The sequence below is a fragment of the Capricornis sumatraensis genome, chromosome X (genome assembly GCF_032405125.1).
Source record: "Capricornis sumatraensis isolate serow.1 chromosome X, serow.2, whole genome shotgun sequence".
NCBI classification, from domain to species: domain Eukaryota; kingdom Metazoa; phylum Chordata; class Mammalia; order Artiodactyla; family Bovidae; genus Capricornis; species Capricornis sumatraensis.
The window spans coordinates 147,673,428-147,697,524 of NC_091092.1; the positions used below are offsets into that span (position 1 = coordinate 147,673,428).

The 24,097-nt window shown below is 42.8% G+C and overlaps 1 protein-coding gene and 1 pseudogene across 1 annotated transcript in view; one reads left to right on the plus strand and one right to left on the minus strand.

Annotated features, from left to right (window-relative positions):
- Window positions 1-1,762: 1,762 nt before the first annotated feature.
- Window positions 1,763-24,097, plus strand: part of LOC138070665 (zinc finger protein 677-like) — a 34,272-nt gene continuing 11,937 nt past the window's right edge. The window contains exons 1-4 of the mRNA XM_068961896.1: window positions 1,763-1,819; window positions 4,437-4,495; window positions 10,887-10,969; window positions 16,478-16,604. Of these exons, the coding sequence (XP_068817997.1) occupies window positions 10,955-10,969; window positions 16,478-16,604 (142 nt within the window). The 5' untranslated portion in view covers window positions 1,763-1,819; window positions 4,437-4,495; window positions 10,887-10,954. The remainder of the gene's footprint in view (window positions 1,820-4,436; window positions 4,496-10,886; window positions 10,970-16,477; window positions 16,605-24,097) is intronic.
- On the minus strand, window positions 15,226-15,535 carry LOC138071132 (ATP synthase F(0) complex subunit C2, mitochondrial-like; annotated as a pseudogene).

Consider the following 24,097-nt stretch of genomic DNA (forward strand, 5'->3'; position numbering starts at 1 on the left):
GACTGTAGTTTCAGACTTTGTTACCCACATTTGAGAGAACGTTATTGTTGTTCAGTTGCACAGTCGTGTCCAGCACTTGGCAACCCCATGGGCTGGCAGGCTGCCCTGTCCTTCACCATCTCGCAGAGCTTGCTCTAACTCATGTCCATTGAGTTGATGATGCCATTTAACCATCTCATTCTCTGTCATCCCCTTCTTCTCCCGCTTTCAATCTTTCCCAGCATCAGGGTCTTTTCTAAGAGTCGGCTCTTCACATCAGGTGACCAAAGTATTGGAGCTTCAGCTTCAGCATCAGTCCTTCCAATGAACACCCAGGACTGGCCTCCTTTAGAATGGACTGGTTGGATCTCTTTGCAGTCCAAGGGACTCTCAAGAGTCTTCTCCAACACCATGGTTCAAAAGCATCAATTCTTTACCACTCAGCCTTCTTTATGGTCCAGCTCTCATATCCACACATGACTACTGGAAAAACCATAACTTTAGTACACAGACCTTTGTGGGCAAAGTAATGTCTCTCCTTTTTAATATGCTGTTGAGATTTGTCCTAGCTTTAGAAAATAAAGACCTAAAATATATTAGAACTTGCAAATAGAAAGTGAAAAATTCTAATTATGTTCACACTGAACATATAATCAACTTGAAATTACATTATGGATATCATTTAGTGTAATTTCCTAAACAAGTTTTGGGGAAAGATACTTAACAGTCGGGCTTCCCTGGTGGCTCAGACAGGAAAGAATTCGCCTGCAATGAACAAGACATGGGTTCCATCCCTGGGTTGGGAAGATCCCCTGGAGGAGGGCATGGCAACCCACTCAAGTATTCTTGCCTGGAGAGTCCCACGGACAGAGGAGCCTGGCAGGCTATGGTCCACGGGGTCGCAAAGAATCCAACACAGCTGAGCAACTAAGCGCTTCCTCCAAAGTACATAATAGAGTATTTAAAAGAATAATAGATTTCTCATCAAAAGAAAAAAAATTTTTTCCTTCCATTTTGCTTTTTCTTTTTAGATTATCTATATGAAATTATGCATGCTAGGTAAACTTATGATAATCGTTTCACAGTATACGTATCAGTTAATTTTTCTCTGTAGCTTAAACGCACACAATGATATTTGTCATTGCAAGAGTTGCTTATACAACCCCCTTTATGTCAGTGTTTAAAGAGTGGGTTTAGAAAGGGAAATAATTAAAACACGTTGGATGAAAGAAACAATAACGCAGTTTATAATCATTTAAAGTGTGTTGCTCTTTTTAAGGCTGTGGTTAGTGACCCAAATGGTCACATCCCTTAAGTCCTCCATCTCAGACACCCAGGTAGTGACCCTGAGTTTGTTGAACTCAGCACTATGCTGAGTTTGCTGTTTGATGGGGTGTCAGTAGGGAATAGCCCGTCTCTACCCAGGCAGAGTTTTGAATTTGTAATATGGAGACTAGTCCCATTCTTGTTAAAACTACCCAAGTTCCCAGATCCCTGACTTGCTTATGGTCACTACCAGGAGCTGAGCACAACAGGCTGTGAAAAACAGCTTTTTTATTGAGAATAAGCCCTTTTAGTCTTAAGAGGAAATATCCTGGCTTCCGACGTAACTTGAAGCTTTTACCTGAGCAGTGTTACAGAAGGTAACTTGGTGCTGTCAAGGTAACAGGCCCCGCCCCCTCCGCGCCCCGCCCCTCCCACGAGCCCTGCGCACAGCGGGTGCTCGCCCCGCCCCTGGCCGGAAGCCGCGGCTCTAACACCAAAAGCCCCTTCACGCAGAGCCGGAAGTCGGAGAGCGCGGAGCCGAGGTCCGCCGGCGGCGCCTGGGCGTCCCTCTAGAGTAAGTCTGCAGAGCGCGCCGCCCCTCCAGTCCCCACCTCCGCCCCGCTCACCCGTCCTCACGGGGCGGGGATTGCCAGCGGCCTGAACACCCTGGCACCCGGTGCTCGGCCCCCAAGAGTCGCTGCCGCTGCCGTGGCGGCCCAGTTGTCTTTTCGTTTGGGTTTCAAGTGTTGCTGAGGCGGTTTCGGCCCTCGGTGCGCGTAGACAGCGCCTCTGGCGACATTTTCCTGCTTACAACCCTTTCTTTACCTCTGGCCTCGCCAAGTAAAGTCCTCTCTCGCGAGTTGGAGTCGCGCCCCGCCGCGTCGCCTTCTCGGCCGCTGCAGGCAGAGCCCAGATAGGCCGCGCCCTCTCCCCGATCCCGGGGTTCCGGAGAGGCCGCCCCGCTCCTGAGCCCCCGGCCTCCCAGCCGCTCCGCCCTCGCGTCTCCTGAGGCCGCTCCTTGTGCCCCGCAGCAGCAGCCCCCTTTCCTGGCAGCCCGTCCCCTCACCCCGCGTAGGGTAGGTGACCTGGGCCCGCCGTGCGACAGCCGGTGCTGTTCCATGCCCAGTTCAACTCGGTGGGGAAAGGTGCTCTTCCGGCCCGGGGGCGTCTCGTTCTGTCGCCCACTCAGTAACTTCAGGAGGCAGGAGGATCAGGAGAAGCAGAGTCAGAAGGACTGAGAGAAATAACTCAAACTGAGGAGAAAAACATCAGGGAGAACCAATGGGAACCCTGAGAATGGCTGACGGATTTGCAGAAGGGATAGTCAAGTCAAAGAGGTTAAGCCTTGCAAATAGCCAAGCGAGTGAAATAGAGAAGTATTAATCAGTTAGAAAGCCAGATCTCCAGGGACTGGAACACAGCATAGGGAAAACTGCCCTGTCTCAGTGATGGGAGCGCGGAGGCGAAGGGCGATGAGGGACCTGAGGTGGAGAGTCCCTAACTGGGTTTTGGCCGGGTTTGACTCCAGGCCTCTTGGGTTACAGTCCCGAGTTGTGTTTTCACCCGGATGGAGTCCCGCCGCCGCCGCTGCTGCTGCTGCTGCTGCTGCTAAGTCGCTTCAGTCGTGTTCGACTCTGTGCGACCCCATAGACTTGCTGCTTTTGCTGCTAAGTCGCTTCAGTCGTGTCCGACTCTGTGTGACCCCATAGACGGCAGCCCACCAGGCTCCCCCGTCCCTGGGATTCTCCAGGCAAGAACACTGCAGTGGGTTGCCATTTCCTTCTCCAGTGCATGAAAGTGAAAAGTGAAAGTGAAGTCACTCAGTTGTGTCCAACTCTTAGCGACCCCATGGACTGCAGCCCAGCAGGCTCCCCCGTCCCTGGGATTCTCGAGGCAAGAACACTGGAGTGGGTTGCCATTTCCATCTCCAATGCATGAAAGTGAAAAGTGAAAGTGAAGTCACTCAGTTGTGTCCAACTCTTAGCGACCCCATGGACTGCAGCCTACCAAGCTCCTCCGTCCATGGGATTTTCCTCTACAACGGTTCAAGTCTCAATCTGAGGTGGCCGGTTTTATCATGGCGCTGGCAGAGAGAGAGGCCAAAGGGTAGGGAGCAGAGGAAGAAAGGGCTGGAAGGAAGCATAGCCACATGGCCTGCCAGAGAGTGCGGAGGAAGGAAAAGTCACAGCGAGAGAAGAGGAGTAATCTGGAGCGCAGAGAGGGAGCCGAAATGGGGGAAGAAAGAGGCAGACCTAGGTATGGATTTCTGAGAGACTCAGGAAGGTTGGAGAGAGAGCGTTTCGAGGGGGGATGAATTGCATTAGCCTGGGACAGGACACGTGTGAGGGAGGAAATAGGACGGGAGCAGCAGGAGAGCAGAGGGGGAGAGAAAGAGACACCAGACCCAGATGAAATAGGGAGCTAGGTGAACAGAGGGGTAAGCTCCATCCAGGTGTGGCCAGTTGTTTGAATACAGATGATTTTTTTAGTTATACAGAGGAGGCTGAGAATTTCAAAACTCCTGTCTATAAGGCTTGTGTCTTTTTTATTATTTGTGGCAGAAGATGACTTTCATTTGCAAACCCTGTTGAGCCTGGGGCAGTGGCTTGATTTCACTGAGTTGTGAGTGACCCCCTTCCCTTGTCCTATCATGAGACAGAGGTCAGGGAAGAAGAGACCTGGGTCAAGAAATGACTGGCTGTCACTCTGTGGTAGGTTTTTTTTTTTTTTTTTAATGAATTTTTTGGGCTGTGCTGTGCCGTGGGCTCAGGAGTTGTGGCTCCCAGGTTCTAAAGCACAGGCTCAGTAGTTGTGCACAGACTTTGTTGTTTGTACTTGTGGGATCTTCCTGAACCAGGCATAAAACCCACGTCCCCTGTGTTGTCAGGCAGATTCTTATCCCCTGTATCACTACTGGGTAGCATTTTTAAAGGAATGCTTTTTTTTTTTTTTTTTAATGGATTCACATTTTCTCCTTTCTTTATGTATGGTGCTTTTTGTGGCTTGGAGTAGGTCTTAATTCGTTCAGTTTTTGTAATCATTTTTAACTTCAGAAATAAGCTTTTTTAGTTTCTAGTATTCTACTCTTATCATCCTTTTCTAAATATGATTATTCTCAGTGTTTTTTAAACTTTGACACCAGATTTTTAGATTAAAAATAATTCACAATTTTTTTTTCAAATTTTTTTCAGATTAATTCCTTGCCTGAGTGCTTTCTTCCCTTCATCTCGTACATTTGAAATTTTCTTTGGTAAGTAGTAAATCATCTTAGAGTATTTTGTGCCATACATAGCAAAAATGTCACCTCGTTTATCAATTCTAATGAGGTAGATGAACCTAGAGCCTGTTATACAGAGTGAAATAAGTCAGAAAGAGAAAGACAAATACTGTATATTAATGCATACATATGGAATTTAGAAAGATGGTACCAATGATCCTACATGCAGGGCAAGAAAGGGAGACACAGATGTAAAGAACAGACTTTTGGACTCAGTGGGAGAAGGCGAGGGTGGGATGATTTGAGAGAATAGCATTGAAACATGTATATTGCCATGTGTAAAATAGAATGATCAGTGCAAGTTCGATGCCCGAAGCAGGGCACCCAAAGCCAGTGCTCTGGGCAATCCGGAGAGATCGGGTGAGGAGGGAGGTGGAAGGGGGTTCAGGATGAGGGGGACACATGTCCAATTCATGTTGATGTATGACAAAAACCATCACAATATTATAAAGTAATTATCCTCCAATTAAAATAATTAAAAATTTAAAATGAAATGGAAAAAATACAAGTTAATAAGCAAAGATCACGTCCCCTCCCTTTCTCTGAATTCAAAGAGACATACATTTTGGAGGGTTTTATGTATGGGACATCGTGTAATAAAATAGACATATTTTCAACTGTGGTTTTACCAAAGACATGAGTTGTGTGTATGTGTTTACATGTGCACACACAAATTCTCTTTACCAGAGAATAACGGAGGTATGAGATTAGATCTTGTGAAATTAAAGGCATTTCTTTGAGAAATGGGAAAATAAAAGAACATTTAACATGATAAAACCAACAAAATAAAATGCTTGATTCTTTCCTTTCAAAAAAAGAAAAAAAAACACACCTAGTTTAACTGGTTAGTCAAATGGTCTGTTTTCTCCATTTTCTATGATCAGTGAAAAATGAGCTGTGAGGTGATAGGAAGATGTTCCCCTCAGGTCCCTTTTTGACTTTTCTGCGAAAATGAGTGAAGATGGGCTGGATTGACCTGCAACCTTCCAACAGAGCCTCTCTATTCATGATAAAAAAAGATTGCTCAGATCCTGTTTCTAAGCTGACCCCTTACAATGTTTTTTGTACCAGTGGATATATATTTGCAATTCTGTATTTTTAAAATATTTTACTGCAATCTTATAATAAAGAATTACCTGCTTGGTATCAGTTTGACCCAATCTTGAAAGAAAAGTTTCTTTTGCTCAGATACATGACAGATGTTCCTGGTGTTAAATGGGATGGGCATTAAGGACAAACTTGGCCCCCTTGCCCTTCAGCCTCTCACTTCGTTATTTAGTTATACCTGGTTCTTTTCACTCAGCTCACACCTTCTCATAAACGGCTTCTGTCTGGGCCTGAGGGAGTCCACTTGTAACATGGAGATGAGAGACTAGACCGGAAACTCTGAGCGTGAGCAACACTGACCCCTGAAATGATTAGCCAGATTGGCTGTGTGTCTGTGTGTGGCAGTTCTGGTTTGGAGGGAGTGTCTGGCGATAATTAGAATTTTAAATAGATCCCAGTCCTCCCTGAATGAAAAACGAAAAGGAAAACTGTAGGATGGAGGCAGGATCACAGGCTCAGAATCAGATGACTTCAGTGAATGAGGCTAAATCTGAAGGGAGATTTTTTTTGTGCGTCCTGACGTTCAGACTTGCACTGGCTTTCCTTTGTTCTTAGGACAAAAGTTTGACTCCTCGCTGCGGCTCCACAGCCCTCTGTCAAGCTCAGGGCCCTGTCAGTGTGTCCAGCCTCATCCTGGGAGCTGACCCTTTGCTCATGGTTCAGCCTGTCCTGGTCTCATTTACCTTGTCTCTGTTTCCAAATACCAAAACCATTTCTGTCTGACATTGTAGTTCCTTTTCTCACCATCAGGTCACCATGCCTCAGGCCGTTTGTCACCCTTCAAGTCTAGGCTCAGAGAGGTCTCCCCACCCCCTCCTAATAGTCTCTCTCCTGTTACCCAGGTTTATTGCCTGTGTATCAGTTGCCATCAGCAGAAATTAGTGCCCTTGTTCATGGGTTATTTTGAGTCCTTCCTGGTTCCCCTCTCTTTAGGGCTCATAGTATTCCTCTTCTTCCCAGCGTGGGTGCAGTACCTGATACTGAAAATGTCTTTAGATGACAGGACTATGGGTTGGGCTGAATAATCCTCAGGGAAGACCAAGAGAACAGGGCAGGTGATGAAGATGTTTCCCATGTTCTGGACATTTCAGCTGTAATTGATCTTTACCCCATGTGACTACTTAATTACTCAAAAGATGAGGCAAGAAATACAGAAAGTCCTGAAAAGCCCTACAGAACTGGTGTCCTCAAGCAGTGGGCTAAGGTGTCCCCTCGTTTAGTCCTCTGCAGCCCCCAGATCTAAGCTCTGCCCATCCAGGGACCAGTCGCCATCGTGGACAGCAGCTTTGCCATCTAGGAGTTCATGTGCTCAGTGTCAGCGTTGTGATTTCAGTGCACTGAGGATGAGCAGAAATCCAAAACCTAATGGAGCAGGAAGGAGACACTGCCCGCCCCCCCCAACCCCAAGAGCTAGAATAGCTTCCAAGTAGGTGTGGGTGGAGAAAGCAGGAGATGGTGGGACCTGGAGACCCTTGCTTTGAGACTTCCTCATCTCCAACACCTTTGTGCGTGGACTCCGTAATGTCCCCAGGTGGTGGCAGACTTTCGCAGGAGGCCAGTCTCTTGATTTTCATTCTGCATGTGCAGTGTCCTTTGGGCGGTAGCTCGTGGGCACTCCTCTTGTGATCCCCTTTGCCAGGAAACCCCTGTGCGCTTTAGTCTTGCTTAGTCCAGTCATGAGGCAGGAGAGGTAGACAAATGGGGAAAGCGGAGGGAGCCTGGTGGGGTCTGCAGGAGGCTTGTGGCAGTACTTGGGGGCATCAAGGTGAGCCCAGTGAGTGGAGCATGTGCCCATCCCAAGTGTAGTTGCAGGGACAAGGGGTGTGTGGGTCTGTTGGAAGAGAATGTCTCCGTTCAGGCTGGAGCACCTGGAAGCGGGTTTGTTGGAGAGCCCGCATGGAGTGGTTTGAGGTTCTGCTGCCCGAGCTCGTGTTGCCCGGGACAGCAGTGCTGAGGCTGACATTTGCCTGCACAGGTTTGATTTGACACCTCGTAACCACATGTAAGCAGCAATGAAGCATGTGGAATTCAGCCAAGAGAAGTCTTTTCCACTGTTAGAACTCTGGCCTGGGCTGAGCCCACAGGGACCTGTGGGTGCAGGAGGATGGGAGCCTTGGGCTTGAGGGGCTGGTTCTAGCAGGTGCCCCCAGCATCCGCTCCACTCCCTTGCTGGGGATCAGCCTGAAAAAGAGAGTAAGAGAGAGAAAGAAAGAAAGAAAGAAAGAGAAAAAAAAGAAAAACACGGGGAGACCAAGCTTCTTTGGTGAGTGACGCCCTGTAACTTTGTTTTTAAAAGGGACTTTTATACCCTGTCTTGTACATAGAGGGAAACGAAAGATGTAAGCTCATACAGAGTCAGCCCAAACATTCCAGCAGTTTTGTCCTTATCGAAACCAGGATTTTTTCTGTAAACCTTTCTCATAAACAATGTTGTGTACATTATCTTCTGGCCTTGGAGGCCTGTGGACATTTTATGACCCTCTTTTGATAAAGGCTGCTCAACCAGAAAACTTATTTTCCCTCAAAGTGTTTTTTTTTTTATATATTTCTAATCTATGTCAGCCTCAGAAAATGTTAAACAGAGTTACATTTCTCACAGAGCAAAGGTGCAGTGAGTTACAAGAAAGAACCAATTAGCTCAAAGGTCTGATGTGGTTAAATTCAAGGCTGCACTTGTTTTTCTTACATTCCAACTATGTTAACTAATGCACTCCCAGGTGCACAGTGGATAAGAGATATGAGAACTTAGCAATAAGCATTAGCCCAATAATGAAATCCTACACCAGCACTACTCTAATAGTTTTTAACTCTTTGAAAGGCTCTCTGTTTTAGGCTTCCCATGCCTCTCACAGTTGGGAGGCTGTGAACAATCATATGTGTAGCTGCAAGAGTCTGGATAAACCTGCCAGGCAAGCTAGAATGTTAACAGAAGGGGTTTGATTTGATATATTCCTCTCATGTCCAGGAGACTTATTAGCTAGAGCCCTAAGTTGATTTTCTCCAGAGAAAGGTGGTCGGGGATAGCCCCCTGTTAATGTCAGGAGAGTTGGTGAAAGGCACAAAACAGTAAGACAGACAGATTCTGGTTTTGGGGGGAGATGCTCAAGCGGGTCCAGGGAGCCCCTCGAGTCCTGATCTGCCTTTGCCTGTCAGGTCTTCTCTGCATGACCTTTGTCATGCGTGGGACCTCCCGTGGTGGCTCCTGGCACTCCCTGGCTTTTGTTGGCTCTTTTAGCAGGCAGGCACCGTAGAGTAACAGGGAAAATCTCAGGTCATTTTTTGCATCAACTTTGGTATCATTGTGTACTTAGGGTTGCCGGTGCAGAAAGGTTCATGTGCCTTTGGGAAGATACAAGAGAATCTGCAGTGTTTCCTTGGAAGATGCTGAGGTCTCACTGGGCCATGTGCATCATTGGAATTATCCCTCTTTTTCATAGTCTTTGGAGATTTCGGTGTCTGACCTGGGTCACTCCCTGTAAATGAAAATATGATGTCTTGTGTCTAGCGGACCCTTGGGTGTCCTCTTTTGTATTTTGCCTCATGCATGAGTTATCGCATCTTGGAATGCTTTGTGTTTGTATAAGAGGGTTCAGGGCTCATTATGGGCTCTGTGGACACTCTGTTCGACACCATGAAAGTTTGTAAGTTTGTTTGAAGCCCGCTGGGAAATTAGGGAGTACTAAGGTTAAGATTGCAGAATGCTTGTTATAAGGTGGTCCTGCTCGGTAGGGATCTCTGGCCCCAACCTGAGAAGAGTCATAAAGTCCTGTGACGTAGGGGAAGATGGCTCCGAAAAATCAGAGGGCTGCGATGCCACAGTGATCTGCAGCCTGGAGGCTCGTCCTCTAGAAGATGCAGCTGCAACTCTCTTGCTGCCAGGCTGGGTTCTGTGTTACCTACTCCTGTCCCTCCCAAAATAAGCACACACAGAGGCACGGTACAGAAAACACGGAATCTTAACTGCACTGTTGGTGGGAATGTTAATGGTTCTGCTGTGTGGGAAAATAAAATGGAAGTTCCTTAGCAAATTAACGTAGAACAGTTCTAGTCTGTCAAACCCATTTCTGACAGATATCCAAAGGGAGAGCAATCCGTTTTTCAGAGATACGTCCGGAGTCCCATGAGTGTGACTGGCTTTGCAGTAGCCGAGGCATAGACACAGCCCAGATGTCTCTGGACGAAAGAATTGGTAACAAAGTGTGGTATAGAAATATTTATTATATACTGTATATTCATGAATTATGTCTCTCTATATAAATATAAAAATCAAGAATCTTGCATTTATGCCAAAATGAATGAACCTAGAGAACATCATGCCAAGTTAAATAAGCCTCACAAAGAAGGAGGACAGACACTGTTGTGGAAACTAGTCAAACTCATAGAGCCATCGAGTTATAAGGCTGTTACCAGGAGCTGGGTGGAGGGGGAAATGGGGCACTGGTAGGTAAAGAGTAGAGATTTTCCATTGTAAAATAAGTAAGTTCTGGGGTGCTGAGGTACTGCACGCTGCCAGTAGTGTTTCTGTATACTTGAAATTCGCCCAGAGAGAAATAATGCAGTGTACTCATAGGTGGAAGTGTAACTTACTCAACTATAATAATTATTCAGTGTATGAATCTATCACATGATCACTTTCTACACAGTACGTTTATACCATTTTTGTTAGTTATACCTTAATAAGGCTGGGAAAGAAAGAGAGAGTTGGGGGGTGCTCTTCTCTGAATGGTGCCCAGTCCAGGCTTCACGTTTCATTCAGGAGGCATTTTGCATACCCATGTTTTGTACCGTCTGACCAGAGATTTCCCCTTCAGGTAGTTTGTGTTGGTCCACAGCTCGAGAATGTTTAAGATGCCCCAGTTGATTCCAGTCTGGATCCCTCACTGAGCATCAGGACTCTGAGTCCTCCCAGTCCTGAGGGCTGAGATCTGGGCTGAGAAGGGCATGCTGTGTTCTGAGTGGGGATGGATCAGGGCCTGCTGTGTGACCTGCAGGAGACTGCCTGGTCAGCTGAGGTGGCCCCTGCTGCTGGGGACATGAGGCCTCACCAGAAGGGGAGTGTGATCCGAGGGAACGTGTGGGAACGTCCCGTGTTGGTCTCTCTGCGGAAGTGGACTGTCCTGAGTCCCTCCTGAGACAGTGGCCACAGGGGCCTGTCTGTTCCTCATGGTGAGGGCTTCCCTGTGTGTGGGGTTGGGGCTCAGCAAGGGGGTGTGTTGACTCTAAGCATCAAACAGCATGTTTTCGACTTTCACGATAGACCTCTGAAGACTTATGTTGCCTGAGGAAGCTCTGAAGTTAAGGAAGAGGAAAGAGAAGGAGTGAGGCATGGCTCTTTCTCAGGTAAGGTCACATGTAGTCTGTCCTTCCTGAAATGCCCTTTTCTGGACTCGCTAATCCTGTCTGACTCTGGAGTGTCCTGTCTGACTCCTGTATACGCACACTCACCTGGGGCCTTCCCTCAGGGCCTGTCGTCTCCACTTAGATCCCGTCTCCCCATGACCCGGTGACCTGGCCCTTGTGAGGAGGCTCTGTCCACCAGGGTAAGGAAACTGCGTGTGGAAGTCAGGTATTAATATGCACAATGGCTGGTAAAATCTGGGAATCAGATCAGTTAGGGGCAGTTTGTTCTGACTCTCTTAAGGCAGTTCAAAGTAAAGCGTGAGCCAATCTCTAAATCCTTATTGCTGATAGAGTGGGAAGTTGAGAAATAGACATTAGTGATACGGTGTTTTTTAGTTTATCATCAGATTTAAACTATGAAATGAATCTAAGTCTCTGACAGGTGGAAATTTTCATCACCTCCATTCTTCAGAGGTTGTCCTTTCACTCTGTGGTTTGAATCCTTTGACACAGAGATGTTTTAACCTTTAATGCAAGCAAGATTCCACCTTCATTCTTTTGCTGGTGGATATCTGTTTTCTCAGCATCATGGTTATTGAGCCTACCCTTGCCCTTTTCTGTACCTTGACATCCTTGTGAATATACCTTCCATATACACAAAGAACTATTCCTGAGTACTGTGTTCTGTTCAGTTGGTTTCTTTGTCTGTTTTTATACCAGCACCACATCACCTTGATTACCTTGTAATAGGTGTTGAAATAGAAAGACCTCCATCTTCCTTCTTCCAGAGTTTCGCTGTTTGCTCTTTGAATAGTTCTGTGACTTTCACCATGTTTTATTCTGCTTCTACAAAGCTTGTCATGGCAGTTTTGATAATGAGTTAATTGGTTGATTGATCCTTTGTGGGGTTATTAAAGAATCTTTTTTGATATAGCATGTCTCTTTTGTCATCTTTATGATTCTTACCTATGAAACGTTGTCATGTGGGAAAGAAGATAGGTTTACTTCTTTCTCCATCTGGGGACCTTTGATTTCCTTTTCTCATCTAATTGCTCTAAGGGTGTCAGTGCTTTGTTGAAGTGCGGTGCAGAGTGTGCGTCCTTGCCTTCGTCTTGACCTCAGAGGAAAAGTTCTCATTCTGTCCCCATTGCTGTGCTCTTTTCATAATGTCATTTCTTATGTTGATGTTGGTATAATTTATTGTCGGTAGTTTGTTGAGTGTTCCATCTTGAAAGGTTGTCAAATTTTTGTCGAATGGTTTTGCTGCATCGAGATGATCCTGTTTTTTTCCCCCGTTTAATTTGTTAATGTAGCGTGTGATATTAATTGGTTTTGTATGTTGACTTCTCCTTGCCTTATAGGAATAAAATCCGCTTGGTCATGGTGTCAGATCTTTTTATTTATGTGTTTTAATTGAAGGATAATTTCTTTACAGAAGTTGTTGTTTCCTGCCCAATACCAACCTGAACCAGCCATAGGTATACATGTGTCCCCTCCCTCCCAACTTCCTCCCTATCCCACCCCTGTAGGTTGCTAGAGAGCCCCTGTTTGAGTTCCCTGAGTCATTCAGCAAATTCGCATTGGTTCTCTACTTTACATCTGGTAATGTAAGTTTCCATGTTACTCTTTCCATACGTCTCACCCTCTCCTTCCTCCCCTTCCCCTTCCATCTGTTCTCTGTGTCTGTTTCTCCAAATCTTGTGTTGAAGTTGGTTTGCAAGTATTTTAATTTTGCATCAGTATTTGTCAGGAGTATTGGTTTCTAGTTTTCCTTTCTTGTGTCTTTGGGAAATCATCAAACTATTAGAACCGTGCTTGCTCCATACAATTAGCAGGATTCGTGGTAATTCTTCTGTAAATGTTTGGTAGAATTTGGTCCTGTGTTTTTCTTAGAGGTTTCTGACTACTTTTTAAATCTCTCTAGTTATAATGGGCTTTCCTGGTGACTCAAATCATAAAGAATCTGCCTGCAGTGCGGGAGACCCAGGTTCTATCCTTGGGTCAGAAGATTCCCTGGAGAAAGGAATGGCTGTCTAGTCCAGTATTCTTGTCTGGAGAAATTCCATGGACAGAGGAGCCTTGTGGGCTACAGTCCATGAGGTCACAGAGTCAGACATGACTGAGTGGCTAACACTTTCATTTTCAACACTTCTCAATTTTTTTATTTCTTAATAAGTAAAAGAGTTTGTATGTTTCTGAGAATTTGACAGTACCTCCTATATTCTGTCATTTATAGGCATTATTGGTCAGAGTACTTCCTTATCTTTAGAAACTTTCTTTGACCTCAGTTGTAATCACTCCTGTTTCATACCTGTTTTTAGTTATTTGAATCTTTTTTTCTCTTTTCCTAAGTCTAGGTGTGGGTTTTCCTATACAGTCTTTTCAAAACATCAATTCTTGGTTTGTTGATTTTTATATTTTTCTGCTTTCTATTTTATCTGTGGTTTAATCTTTCTTATTTACCTGTTTCCTTCTGCTAAACTTGAGTTTAGTTTGTTTTCCATTTTCTGTTTCCTAGAGGTCTAAAAATAGAGTTCAGATTTAAGATCTTTTCTCTTTTTTACTGTAAGCATTGAACAGTTCAGACTTTGCTTTTAGTACAGTCTTCTCTCTGTGTTATAAATTTTGTAATGTTGTCTTTTTGTTTTCATCCATGTATTTAAACATTTCCGTGTGATTTTTTTTCTTAGACCCATTTGTGGTGTAAGAGTGAGTTGTTTGTCCACATTTGGGGAATTTTCTTTTTTTCTTGAGTTTATTTCATTGTTGTTAGGGAAGATACTTTCATGGTATCAATCTCTTAAAGTTGTTAATTTTGGCCTAACACGTGGCCTCTCATAGAGAATGTTTTATGTGTCCTTGAGATGCACGTATTTTATGCTTTTGTTGGGCTGTGTGATCCGTACATGCCTGTTCAACTTGGGCGTTGAAATCTCATACTATTCCTGTGCCACTATTTCTGTCTTCCTTTCCCTTAATGTTTGCTTCATTTTTCTGAGATATCTAATGTTAGAGGTATATATATTTTTACTTGTTACAGCGTTTTGGTAAGTTGACGGTTTTATCATTATACGATTTATCTCATTGCACTTTTGTTTTTCTTCAGTTTGTTTTGTCTGATATAACAGTCTCCCCTGCTCTCTTTAGGATGGACTGTCTTTTTCCATCCTTTCACTTTTCACCTTTCCACGTCCTTAGGTTTATGAGTACCACCTGTTTCAACTCTCTGACAAACTCTGTGTCTCTTGCCCTGGGTTTTTCCTCCTGTTACTTCTAGTGGCCCCTGCTCATGCGCATCGTAGGGTGGTGAAAGACAGGCAACCTGGACACTGAAATTTCAGAAGGAATATATTGAATGTTTCCTTCCCATCATGATGTTTCTTGAGATAGTCTTGCTTGATAACTATATTTTTTTTCCATATTCTTTTTTGCCATGATTTTTAATTCTCCTAGAAGTTTTTTTACTTTACTGTTGTGATCATTTTTTTGTCATAATCTAATGACTCTTCTAATTTCAAATCACTGTTTTATTAATGGGAAAAAAAAGCAAAGAAAGTCTCTGGCTTCTGTTAATGCCTTGCTATGTAAATTTAAATGGATAAAATTGTATTTGTAGTTCTGTATATGGTAATTTTATTATGAATTGAGTTCAGGTATTTTTTTCTTAATGTTTTTATCAGTTTTCTTTTGGTAGCCTAGTATAGAATCCTGTTGAGAAACTCAGCTAAGTACAAAAAATACATTTTTATCATCTGAAAGATGCTGAAATGCATGTGAATAAAAAATAACATGTGGATGATATAAAATTGTCCAATAAATCTGTCAAGACACAAATCGTCTCATTTCAGTTAATTTTTTATAGATATGTATGCATGCATGTGCAAGTCTGTGGTTTAGATAGAAGACATCATGATTTAAAAACTACATATTACCTTTTTTTTTTCAGTTGAAATTATGTTATCAGTATAATCTGTGGCCTTGAAATTTTCTAAACAATCCTGTTAGTGTTTTAAGTAGTAAATTACTAACAGTTGTGTTTCTGTATCCACATCTATAATGACCTTTCATGCCATTCCACATTGTTCACCTTGGACTTTGGTTTGTTTTTTTTTTTCATATTAATACAATATTTATTTGTTTTCCTTCTGTCAAACCCTGAGCCCACCACTTTCCCCAGGCTGCCTGGGGAGTTCCAGGAAAGGGAACATACAGGGCAGACACAGGAGAAAGAACTATGGGAGGTGGAAAGAGCTCCTTCACATCATGCAGAAGATGAGCCAGACCACCATCAGGCAAAAGAGCCCCATGGCCTTTGAGAGGGCCAAGCCCGTGGCATAGAAGAGCTACTGTTTCGGGGAAGGGTTCCTGGCATAACAGTGATGAGGCTCCCGAACACAGTCCCAGTTCCAGCCCCGGAGCCAGCCAGCCCTGCTGTGGCAGCTCCAGCTCCAGGGAACTTGGCTGCTGTGTCAGAGTCCTTTGAAATGGCACTGGTTTGGAAGCTGTGGCTAGGGATAAGTGAGATGGTCCGGGGACCTGGGGCTGCCAAGCTGCTGTGGCTCTCATCAGTCAGTGTCTCCGATCCTTCCCCACCACTGCGGACAGTGATCATTCCACAGAGGGAGGAGGTTCTCCCGATCAGGGAGGGGATAGAGACGAATTTGGCGCAGGTGTCCATTTTCAAGGGATGAAGGCCCGAGGCCCGAGAGCTGCTCCCCGTGCAAACAAGACAGAGGGGCAGGGAAGAGGCTCACCTTGGACTTCTTTCAAGTTTTCTTTACGAGCCCTCTGTCAAAGGACTTTTAATGTTCTCTGTATTAACTGTTAGATGCTTCAGCTTCAGTTGCTGAGCCCAAGCTTCTGAGTTCAGGTGCTTCATGTAACATTTCTTACCTTCTTGATCTGAGTCGAGTTTTTCAGAGTGTCTGTGACACAGTTTTTCTTCTGTAAGGTGGGAACAGAGCGTTCTTTAATGAGCTATTATATTGATGACAGGTTCTTGCCTGTAAAGTACTTATTTAATGCTTAGAGTAATACTACAGTAATTTAGAGCAACAGGAAGCCTTCAGACAGTTTTGGTCCTTGCTGCTGTTATCAACATCATACCTGAAACTTTTGACCTTTCCATTAAAAGTGCCGTGGACTTTGTCATCTCTGAAGACACCGCTCATGCTGTACCCCATCGAGATAATGAATTGCACTCACTGGGTAGGGCATAATATCTGACACTTCTGTATAGCCAGTACAGTGTTGAGTTTTATTCATATATATTTCATGGATTTTGAGCAATGATGAAAAATCCATATTAATTGGAGGATCTCATAAGGCCTTATGAAAAAGCATTAGAAATTAAGATTAGAGATGCATAATTTCTCCAGATACCCCTGCAGGGATCTGTTAAAACACATCCTTCAACCAAGTCAATCCTTACCGCTTACCACCCTTTCTCTTTTGCATGAAAATGAGAACTTTTCATGGCCCTTTTGGTGACATGTGGTTTCATTTCAGGAACAACTGACCTCTGAGGATGTGGCCATCAAATTCACTCAGGAGGAGTGGGAATTCCTGGACGCTGCTCAGAGGGCCTTGTACAGGGACGTGATGCTGGAGACCTACAGGAACCTGCTGTCCGTGGGTGAGGATGACTTCCTCCCAGAGCTGCCCTTGGGTATCTGCATTTTCCCTGTGTGCCCCTTGGGAGGCCCTGATGTCTTTCATCTGAGAGTTCTGGTGACTCGGGCATGACACAGCTTCACGAGGTTAAACTGACCCTCTTCAGATGCTGTGTCTGTTTCATGTCACTGACTAAGGATCACACCTGCGCCCCCTGCATTGGAAATGCAGAGGCTTAACCACTGGATCACCAGGGGATTTCTGTTTCGGATCTGAATATTATCTCCACATTGGAGCACGAGAAAATCTCTGGATAGTGGGGAGTGATGTAAAAATAGCCAAAAATAGAATGTAAAGAGAAAAATGAGTATCTCAAAAGGGCTGGTTTTTTCTGTGTAGGAGTGGGACGAGCTGGTGGATTGGATCCTCTGTGGTTGTTACTTAAGGAGAATGTAAAGAGAGCGGGTAGAGAGACCGTCTTTTTGATCCTAGATCCTCCGAGGGGAGCGTATGTGAATCTTGTGGGCTCTGAGCTCGCCAGCTGTAGGCCGAGTGCGTGGTCCCGTCTCCAGATCCTATAATGTCTGACCTTCGTGTTTATTATTTTTACGCTTGTGCTGCTCTACCCAGCCTGGGAATGTCAGCTGTTCCCAATGCTCCATTCTGCTTGCTTTGTACCATTTTACCTCTTGAATTTCTTTGAAATATATTCCTGAGGGTCTGAAGTTTTATCTGGTTTCCTTGCTGTGATAATCCACCTATGTTTAATTGGCAGCCTCTGCTGAGTCTCTGTGGAGTGGATTTACTAGGCAATAGAAAACTGTGATGGAGACACTATTCCTAATGTTATTTTCTTGCTCTGTACAAAGTCACCACTTGAAGCTATCTAGCAGAGTGGTCAGTATGTTCTAGGATGATGAGAGAGAAAGTATCACGAGAGCCTGATACATCTTTCCAGGTCATTTTCTGGCTTTGGAGACTCTGTCAAGGGCACCATGAGTGTTGTTCATGTACATCAAGGACCATATATTTTAGCCTCTGTAAATGGTATGGGAATTTATCCCAGGACAACTTTGTCCAAGTTCAGATTCTCATATCTATGGGGCTATTGGCTGCACTGATGTTCTGTGCATTGTAGGCATTTTTTTTTTTTTATTTTACCATTGAGTTCAAATTTCTGTGTGACTCTTCATGTTTCTGTTTTGTATCTGCAATGCGTTGGATGGTGGATTGGGGAATGGTCCCTATGTTGGAACTGGTGATCAGTCCCTCTTAAAATTTTTATATATATTCTTTGTACTCATTTATTATCAGATGTATGATTTCCACATATTTTCTCTTTTACTGTTGATTGTCTTTTCAAACTCACTGCACTTTAATGCACAGTAGTTGATAATTTTGATATAGTCCAGTTTATTAATATCTGGTTTTCTTTTGTGGCCTGTGCTTTTGGTGTTATATCTGGTAAATCATTTGTGGGTCCAATTTCCAAAAACATTTCCTGCACGTTTACTTCTAGGACTTTTATACATTTGGGACGCAGGTTTAGGTCTTTAAACCACTTTGAGTTCGTTTTTGTCTGCAGTGTAAGATAATATTCCAAGTAAATTCTTTTGCTGATGGGTATTCAGTTTTGTCAACACGTCTTGTTTCATAGACTGCTCCCCCCATTTAGTAGTTTTTACACCCTTGTGAAACATCTTTTGAACATCTCCGCAAGAGGTGTTTTTGCTTTTGTTTTAACCATTCTTTTTAGGTATGCTGCTGCTGCTGGCTGCTAAGTCGCGTCGGTCGTGTCCGACTCTCTGCGGCCCCACAGACGGCAGCCCACCAGGCTCCTCTGTTGCTGGGATTCTCCAGGCAAGAACACTGGAGTGGGTTGCCATTTCCTTCTCCAGTGCATGCATGCATGCATGCACGCTAAGTTGCTTCAGCTGTGTCCGACTCTGTGCAGCCCCACAGACAGCAGCCCACCAGGCTCCTCTGTCCCTGGGATTCTCCAGGCAAGAATACTGGAATGGGTTGCCATGTCCTTCTCCACTTTTTAGGTATAGTTAATTTACAATGTTGTGTTTCAGGTATACAGCAGTTTACAAGATACTCAGTATAGTTCCCTGAGCTATATCGTAGGTTCTTGTTATTTATCTATTTTGTATATACATTAGTTTGTATATACTCAGACTGCTAATTTATCTCTCCCTTTCCTGTCCCCAGCACCATCCTGTACTATCCCCTTTGGTAACCATAAGTTTGTTTTTTATTCTGGTGAGTTTATTTTGTGAATAAGTTCATTTGTATCGTTCATTTCGGTTCAACATATAATATCCTCTGATATTTGTCTTTCTCTGATTTCACTTAGAATAATCCCTAAGTCTGTCTACATTGCTGCAAAAGGCATTACTCCATTGTGTTTTATGCGTGGAGGTGGCAACCCACTCCAGTGTTCTTGCCTGGAGAATTTCATGGGCAGGGGAGTCTGGCAGGCTGCAGGCCACGGGGTCTTAAAGAGTTGGACACGGCCGAGCTACTGTCACTTCACAATATTCCCTTGTCTATATGCACCACATATTCTTTATCCCTTTGTCAGTGAACATTTAGGTTGCTGCCGTGTTTTGGCTGGTATAAATAGTGCTGCTAAAAACGTTGGGGTGCGTGTATCATTTTGAATTCGTTTTCATCCTTTCTGGATATATGCCCAGGATTGGAATTGCTGGTTCCTGTGATAGCTCTATTTTTAGTTCTTTATGGAACCTCCACGCTATTCTCCAAAGTGGCAGTACCAATTTATGTTCCTTCCAGCAGTGTAGAAGGGTTCTCTTTTCGCCACACCCTCTCAAGCATTTGTTGTTTGTAGACTGTTTGATGGTGGTCATTCTGACCTGTGGGAGGTGATACATTTTTGTGGTTTTGATTTGCATTTCTCTCATAAGTAGAGACGTGGAACATCTTTTCAGGTGACTGTTGGCCATCTATTTGTCTCCTTTGGAGAAATATCTGTTTTGATCTTCTGCTCATTTTTTGATCGGGTTGTTTGCTTGTTTTGATATTAAGCTGTATGAGCTATTTGTATATGTTGGAAATAAATCCCTTATAGGTAGCATCATTTGCATATAGTCTCCTAGTCCGGAAGTTGTCATTTTGTTCTTTATTTGGTTTCCTTTATTTTGCAAAAAGGTTTTAAGTTGAATTAGGTCTCATTTGTTTGATTTTGCTTTTATTACCGTGACTGTTAAGACATAGATCCAGCAACATATTGTCAGTGTTTTGCATTTGTTTTTCACTATGAATTTTATAGTATCTGGTCTTGCATTTAGATGTTTAGTACATTTTGGGTTTATTTTTGTATGTGGTATTAGAGGATGTTATAATTTCATTCTTTGTCATGTAACTATCCATTTATCCCAGCATCACTTATTAAAGAGACTTCTTCATTCTATATTCTTTCCCCCTTTGTTATAGAATAATTGGCTATAAGTAAATTGGTTTGTTTCTGGGTTTTCTCTCCTGTTCTACTGATCTCTGTTTCCGTTTTGTGCCACTATCATACTACTTCCCTGGTGGCTCAGATGGTAAAGCGCCTGCCTACAGTGCAGGAGACCCAGGTTCAGTCCCTGGGTCAGGAAGATCTCCTGGAGAAGGAAATGGCAACCCACTCCAGTATTCTAACATGAAGAATCCATGGGCGGAGGAGCCTGGTGGACTACAGTCCACGGGGTCACAAAGAATCGGACACGACTGAGCGACTTCACTTCCACTTGGATGACTGTAAGTTTGTAGTATAGTCTAAACTGAGGGAACATGATTCCTCCAGCTCTTCCTTCTCAAGATCATTTTAGCTATCAGAGTCTTTTGTATTTGGTACAAATTAAGTTTTTCTTTGTTTTATGAAATATGTCATTGTTAATTTGATAAGGGTTGCATTGACTATGTAGATTGCCTTGGACAGTATGGTCATTTTGACAGTGTTACTTCTTTCAATCCAAGAACATGGTGTATGTTTCCATCTGTTTGTGTCATCTTTGGTATCAGTCATCAGCATCTTATAGTTTTATGAATACAGTTCTTTTGACTTTTTAGGTAGGTTTATTCCTTAGAATTTTATTCTTTTCTATGAGATGGTGAATGGGATTGTTTCATTAATTTCACTTTTTGATATATCATTATTAGTGTATAGACATGCAGCAGTTTTCTATATATTTTGTATCCAGCAAGGTTCCTCTGTTCATTGATGAGGTCTAGTAGTCATGTGGTGGCATCTTTGGGATTTTCTGTGTGTAGCACCATAGTCACAGTTTAGCTTCTTTTTTATTTTTATTTACCTTGAATTCCTTTTATTTCTTTTCCTTTTCTGATTGTTGTGGCTAGGACTTCCAAAAATGTGTTCAATAAAAGTGGCAGTAGTGAACATTCTTGTCTTATTCAGGCTGTTAAGGGTAATGCTTTCAGTTTTTCCCTGTTGAGTATGATGTTAGCTGTGTGTTTGACATATACAGTCTTTAATTATGTTGAGGTAGGCTCCATCTGTGCTGACTTTCTGAAGGGTTTTGTTTTTTTTTTTAATCATAAATGGCACTTGAATTTTGTCAGAAGCTTTTCTGCATCTAATGATCATCATAGGTTTTTAGTCTTCAGCTCTTACTGGGGTGCATCCTACTGGTTAACTTGTGGATATTGAGAGGTCTTGCATCCCTGCAATAAATCCAGCTTGATCATGGTGTGGTCCTTTTTTGCTTTAGTAACTGTTTGAAACTGCTCTTTTGAACTCAGGGAAGATCCAGGAGAATGAAGCCTTTTTCTACAAAAAGGAGTTGGATGCCTCAGAAAGGCTTTTGTAACTGGGAACGTCCTCCAGAGTCAGTTTCAGTCCCTCCTTTCCTTGGATACTCCTCGATCTTGAGATGACCATGTGTGGGAGAAGAAACGAGATAAATGTCCAGTAGAGAGGTTGATCATACTTGGCAGAGGAACCCAGGTTTAGGTGGCCTTTTCCTGGATTTCCCTTCTGATTTCGGCTAATAAGATTCTTACACGATATCTGGGAATATTGTGTATGTTTTTCTTGAATATAAGCATTCCATTGTAACTTACGAAATTCACAGTTGGATACATTACATTGTAAGTAGTATGTATAACAGTATTATCCTGCTTTTCCATATATCACAGTCACTTTTTAAATCTCTCTTGCTTCTGTCCCATACCCGTAGTATAATGCCCATAAACTTGCTGAACCAGTTCTTTTCTTTTAAGGGCAGTGTGTTAGTTTGCGCTGTCAGTTATTTTCACAAAGACATGCAGTCACAAGCTGATATCTGACATAAACCTGTGTACCCTATGCTCCACGCAATCCCTTTCTGAGTCCTGACCATTCCTTACATAGTACCTTGATATGGACGGAATCATCGTTCTTACCTATGACATCCCTTCAGCTTCTACATACTCTCACTGTAAAGACAATCTCTGGTCATTTATGGAACAAGTTTCTCAGGACATGACCTAGATCACTCTGTGCATCCGTGATGACTCACAACCCATTTTCAGATGGGATCATTGAATAATAGTTAAACAGACTACTTCTGTCTTGTATCTTCCTTGATATTTTCCAAGTTCCTTGTATTTTTAAAAAATATTTTCTAATCTATTCTTTCGGTGGGTGGTCATGTTGACAAATAAGTTTTCTCAGTCTGTAGGTTCAGATTCATTTCCTGCTTCTCTTGCCACTTTGTGCACCAATTGGGTGTGTCTCCTGCTCTGATTAGAGAAAAACATGTAATTTTACCTCAAGCCTTTCAAAGCAAGTGAGTGCTGTCAGTTGGCTTATAGTAATGCATGTTTTACAGTAAACACTCAAAATTTACTCTGGTTTATAAAAGGTAATATCTATATTCTGTCATGTTCTTTATGATATGACTTTATCTACATTATATTTTTTTTTAATTTTATTAATTTTTTAATTGAAGGATAATTGCTTTACAGAATTTTGTTTTCTGTCAAACCTCAACTACATTATATCTTGTATGCTTTTCACTTGCAACATTTTTCAGCAATATTGTGTCTGACCCAAGTCAATAAATACACAAAGCACTCACTTTTTATTTATTATATTTTGGTGCCATTAAACCAGGTAATTAAGAATAGTGCATGGCTAGAGATTAGCCTTCCTTGGTGGCTCAGTGGTAAAGAATTCACCTGCTAATGCAGAAGATGCAGGTTTGATCCCTGAGTCGGGAAGATCCCGTGGAGAAGGAAATGGCAACCCACTCCACTATTCTTGCCTGGGAAATCCCATGAACAGGAGTCCGATGGGATACAGTCCATGGGGTTGCACAGACTCAAGCACGACTGATCAACTGAATAGGTAGAGATTGCTTTGGTTATTTGCTGTTAGAAAACTGGTGACTGTTTTACATCTTAATTTATGTCATTTACAGATGGTGGTCTTTTCGAGTGTATTCTGCAATACAGCTGACACATACTACTTGTTAACATTGTAAAGTGCCTTTTCTTTTTGGGTGCGTGGTTCTATAGCAGATTTAGAAAACTGTGTTGTTTTCCAAAAACTTGTTTTAGTCATAGTCTTCATTTTCTCATTTGTTTTCAATGGTAAACAACCAATTATGAATAGTTAATTATTAATTGGGTAAGCTTGGTTTTGGATTATTTACTGTTATATAATATGTTGTTTATAATTTATGTATGTATAGTAAATATGCAGAATACAATGATAGTATAATATTTTTCTTTTCAATTTGAGACAACTGTTGTTTGAAACGTTCCTAGGGGTCCTGGTAGAAAAATACCCTGTTTTTGAGAGTTGGGCTAAGATTGTCCAATGTGAGTGTGTTTGGCATATGGTTTTTAAAACTAGGCTACCTTAACAGTAAATTTATGTTATCATGCTTTCTTAAGTTAAAAATTCTATTCCTTTAGTGTTTCTAGAAACATCAGGTCAACATTGTGGTGTTTCATAACTTGGTGTAAGTATTACTTTTGGTGTAATCTATATTCAACATGAAAGATTTATTTTTGAATTATTGTGAGCAGGTTACCTGCGGTTCTTTTTATCTTGTAGATATCTCTCCTACACATGTGATCAAGCATTTACAACCCAAAGCAACCAGTGATAAACGAGAAACGTTGCAAACATTGATGCTGGGAAGCCCTGAAAGCTGTGAAATCGAATGCTTTAATCTTTGGGAAAGTCAGGAAAATATGTGTGACTTTGAGTGTCTGCAGAGAGATGACAAAAGAAATTACAAAGGAGCACCTGTAAGCCTTAATGGAAATGTGCCTGTTGGAAGAGATTTGCATGATAGAAAGGATGCAGGAATCAAGCCCTTTGGAAACAGGCTTGGATTTAACTTCCAGGATAAACTGCAGATATTTCAAACTGGAGGGATAATTTCTGAATATAATGAAGTTAAGAGATCTGTCAACAACAGTTCCTCATTTTCATCACTTCAGAGAGTTCCTCCTTGTGCCCAAACCAGTGTTTCTAATATATATGGGAGTGATGTT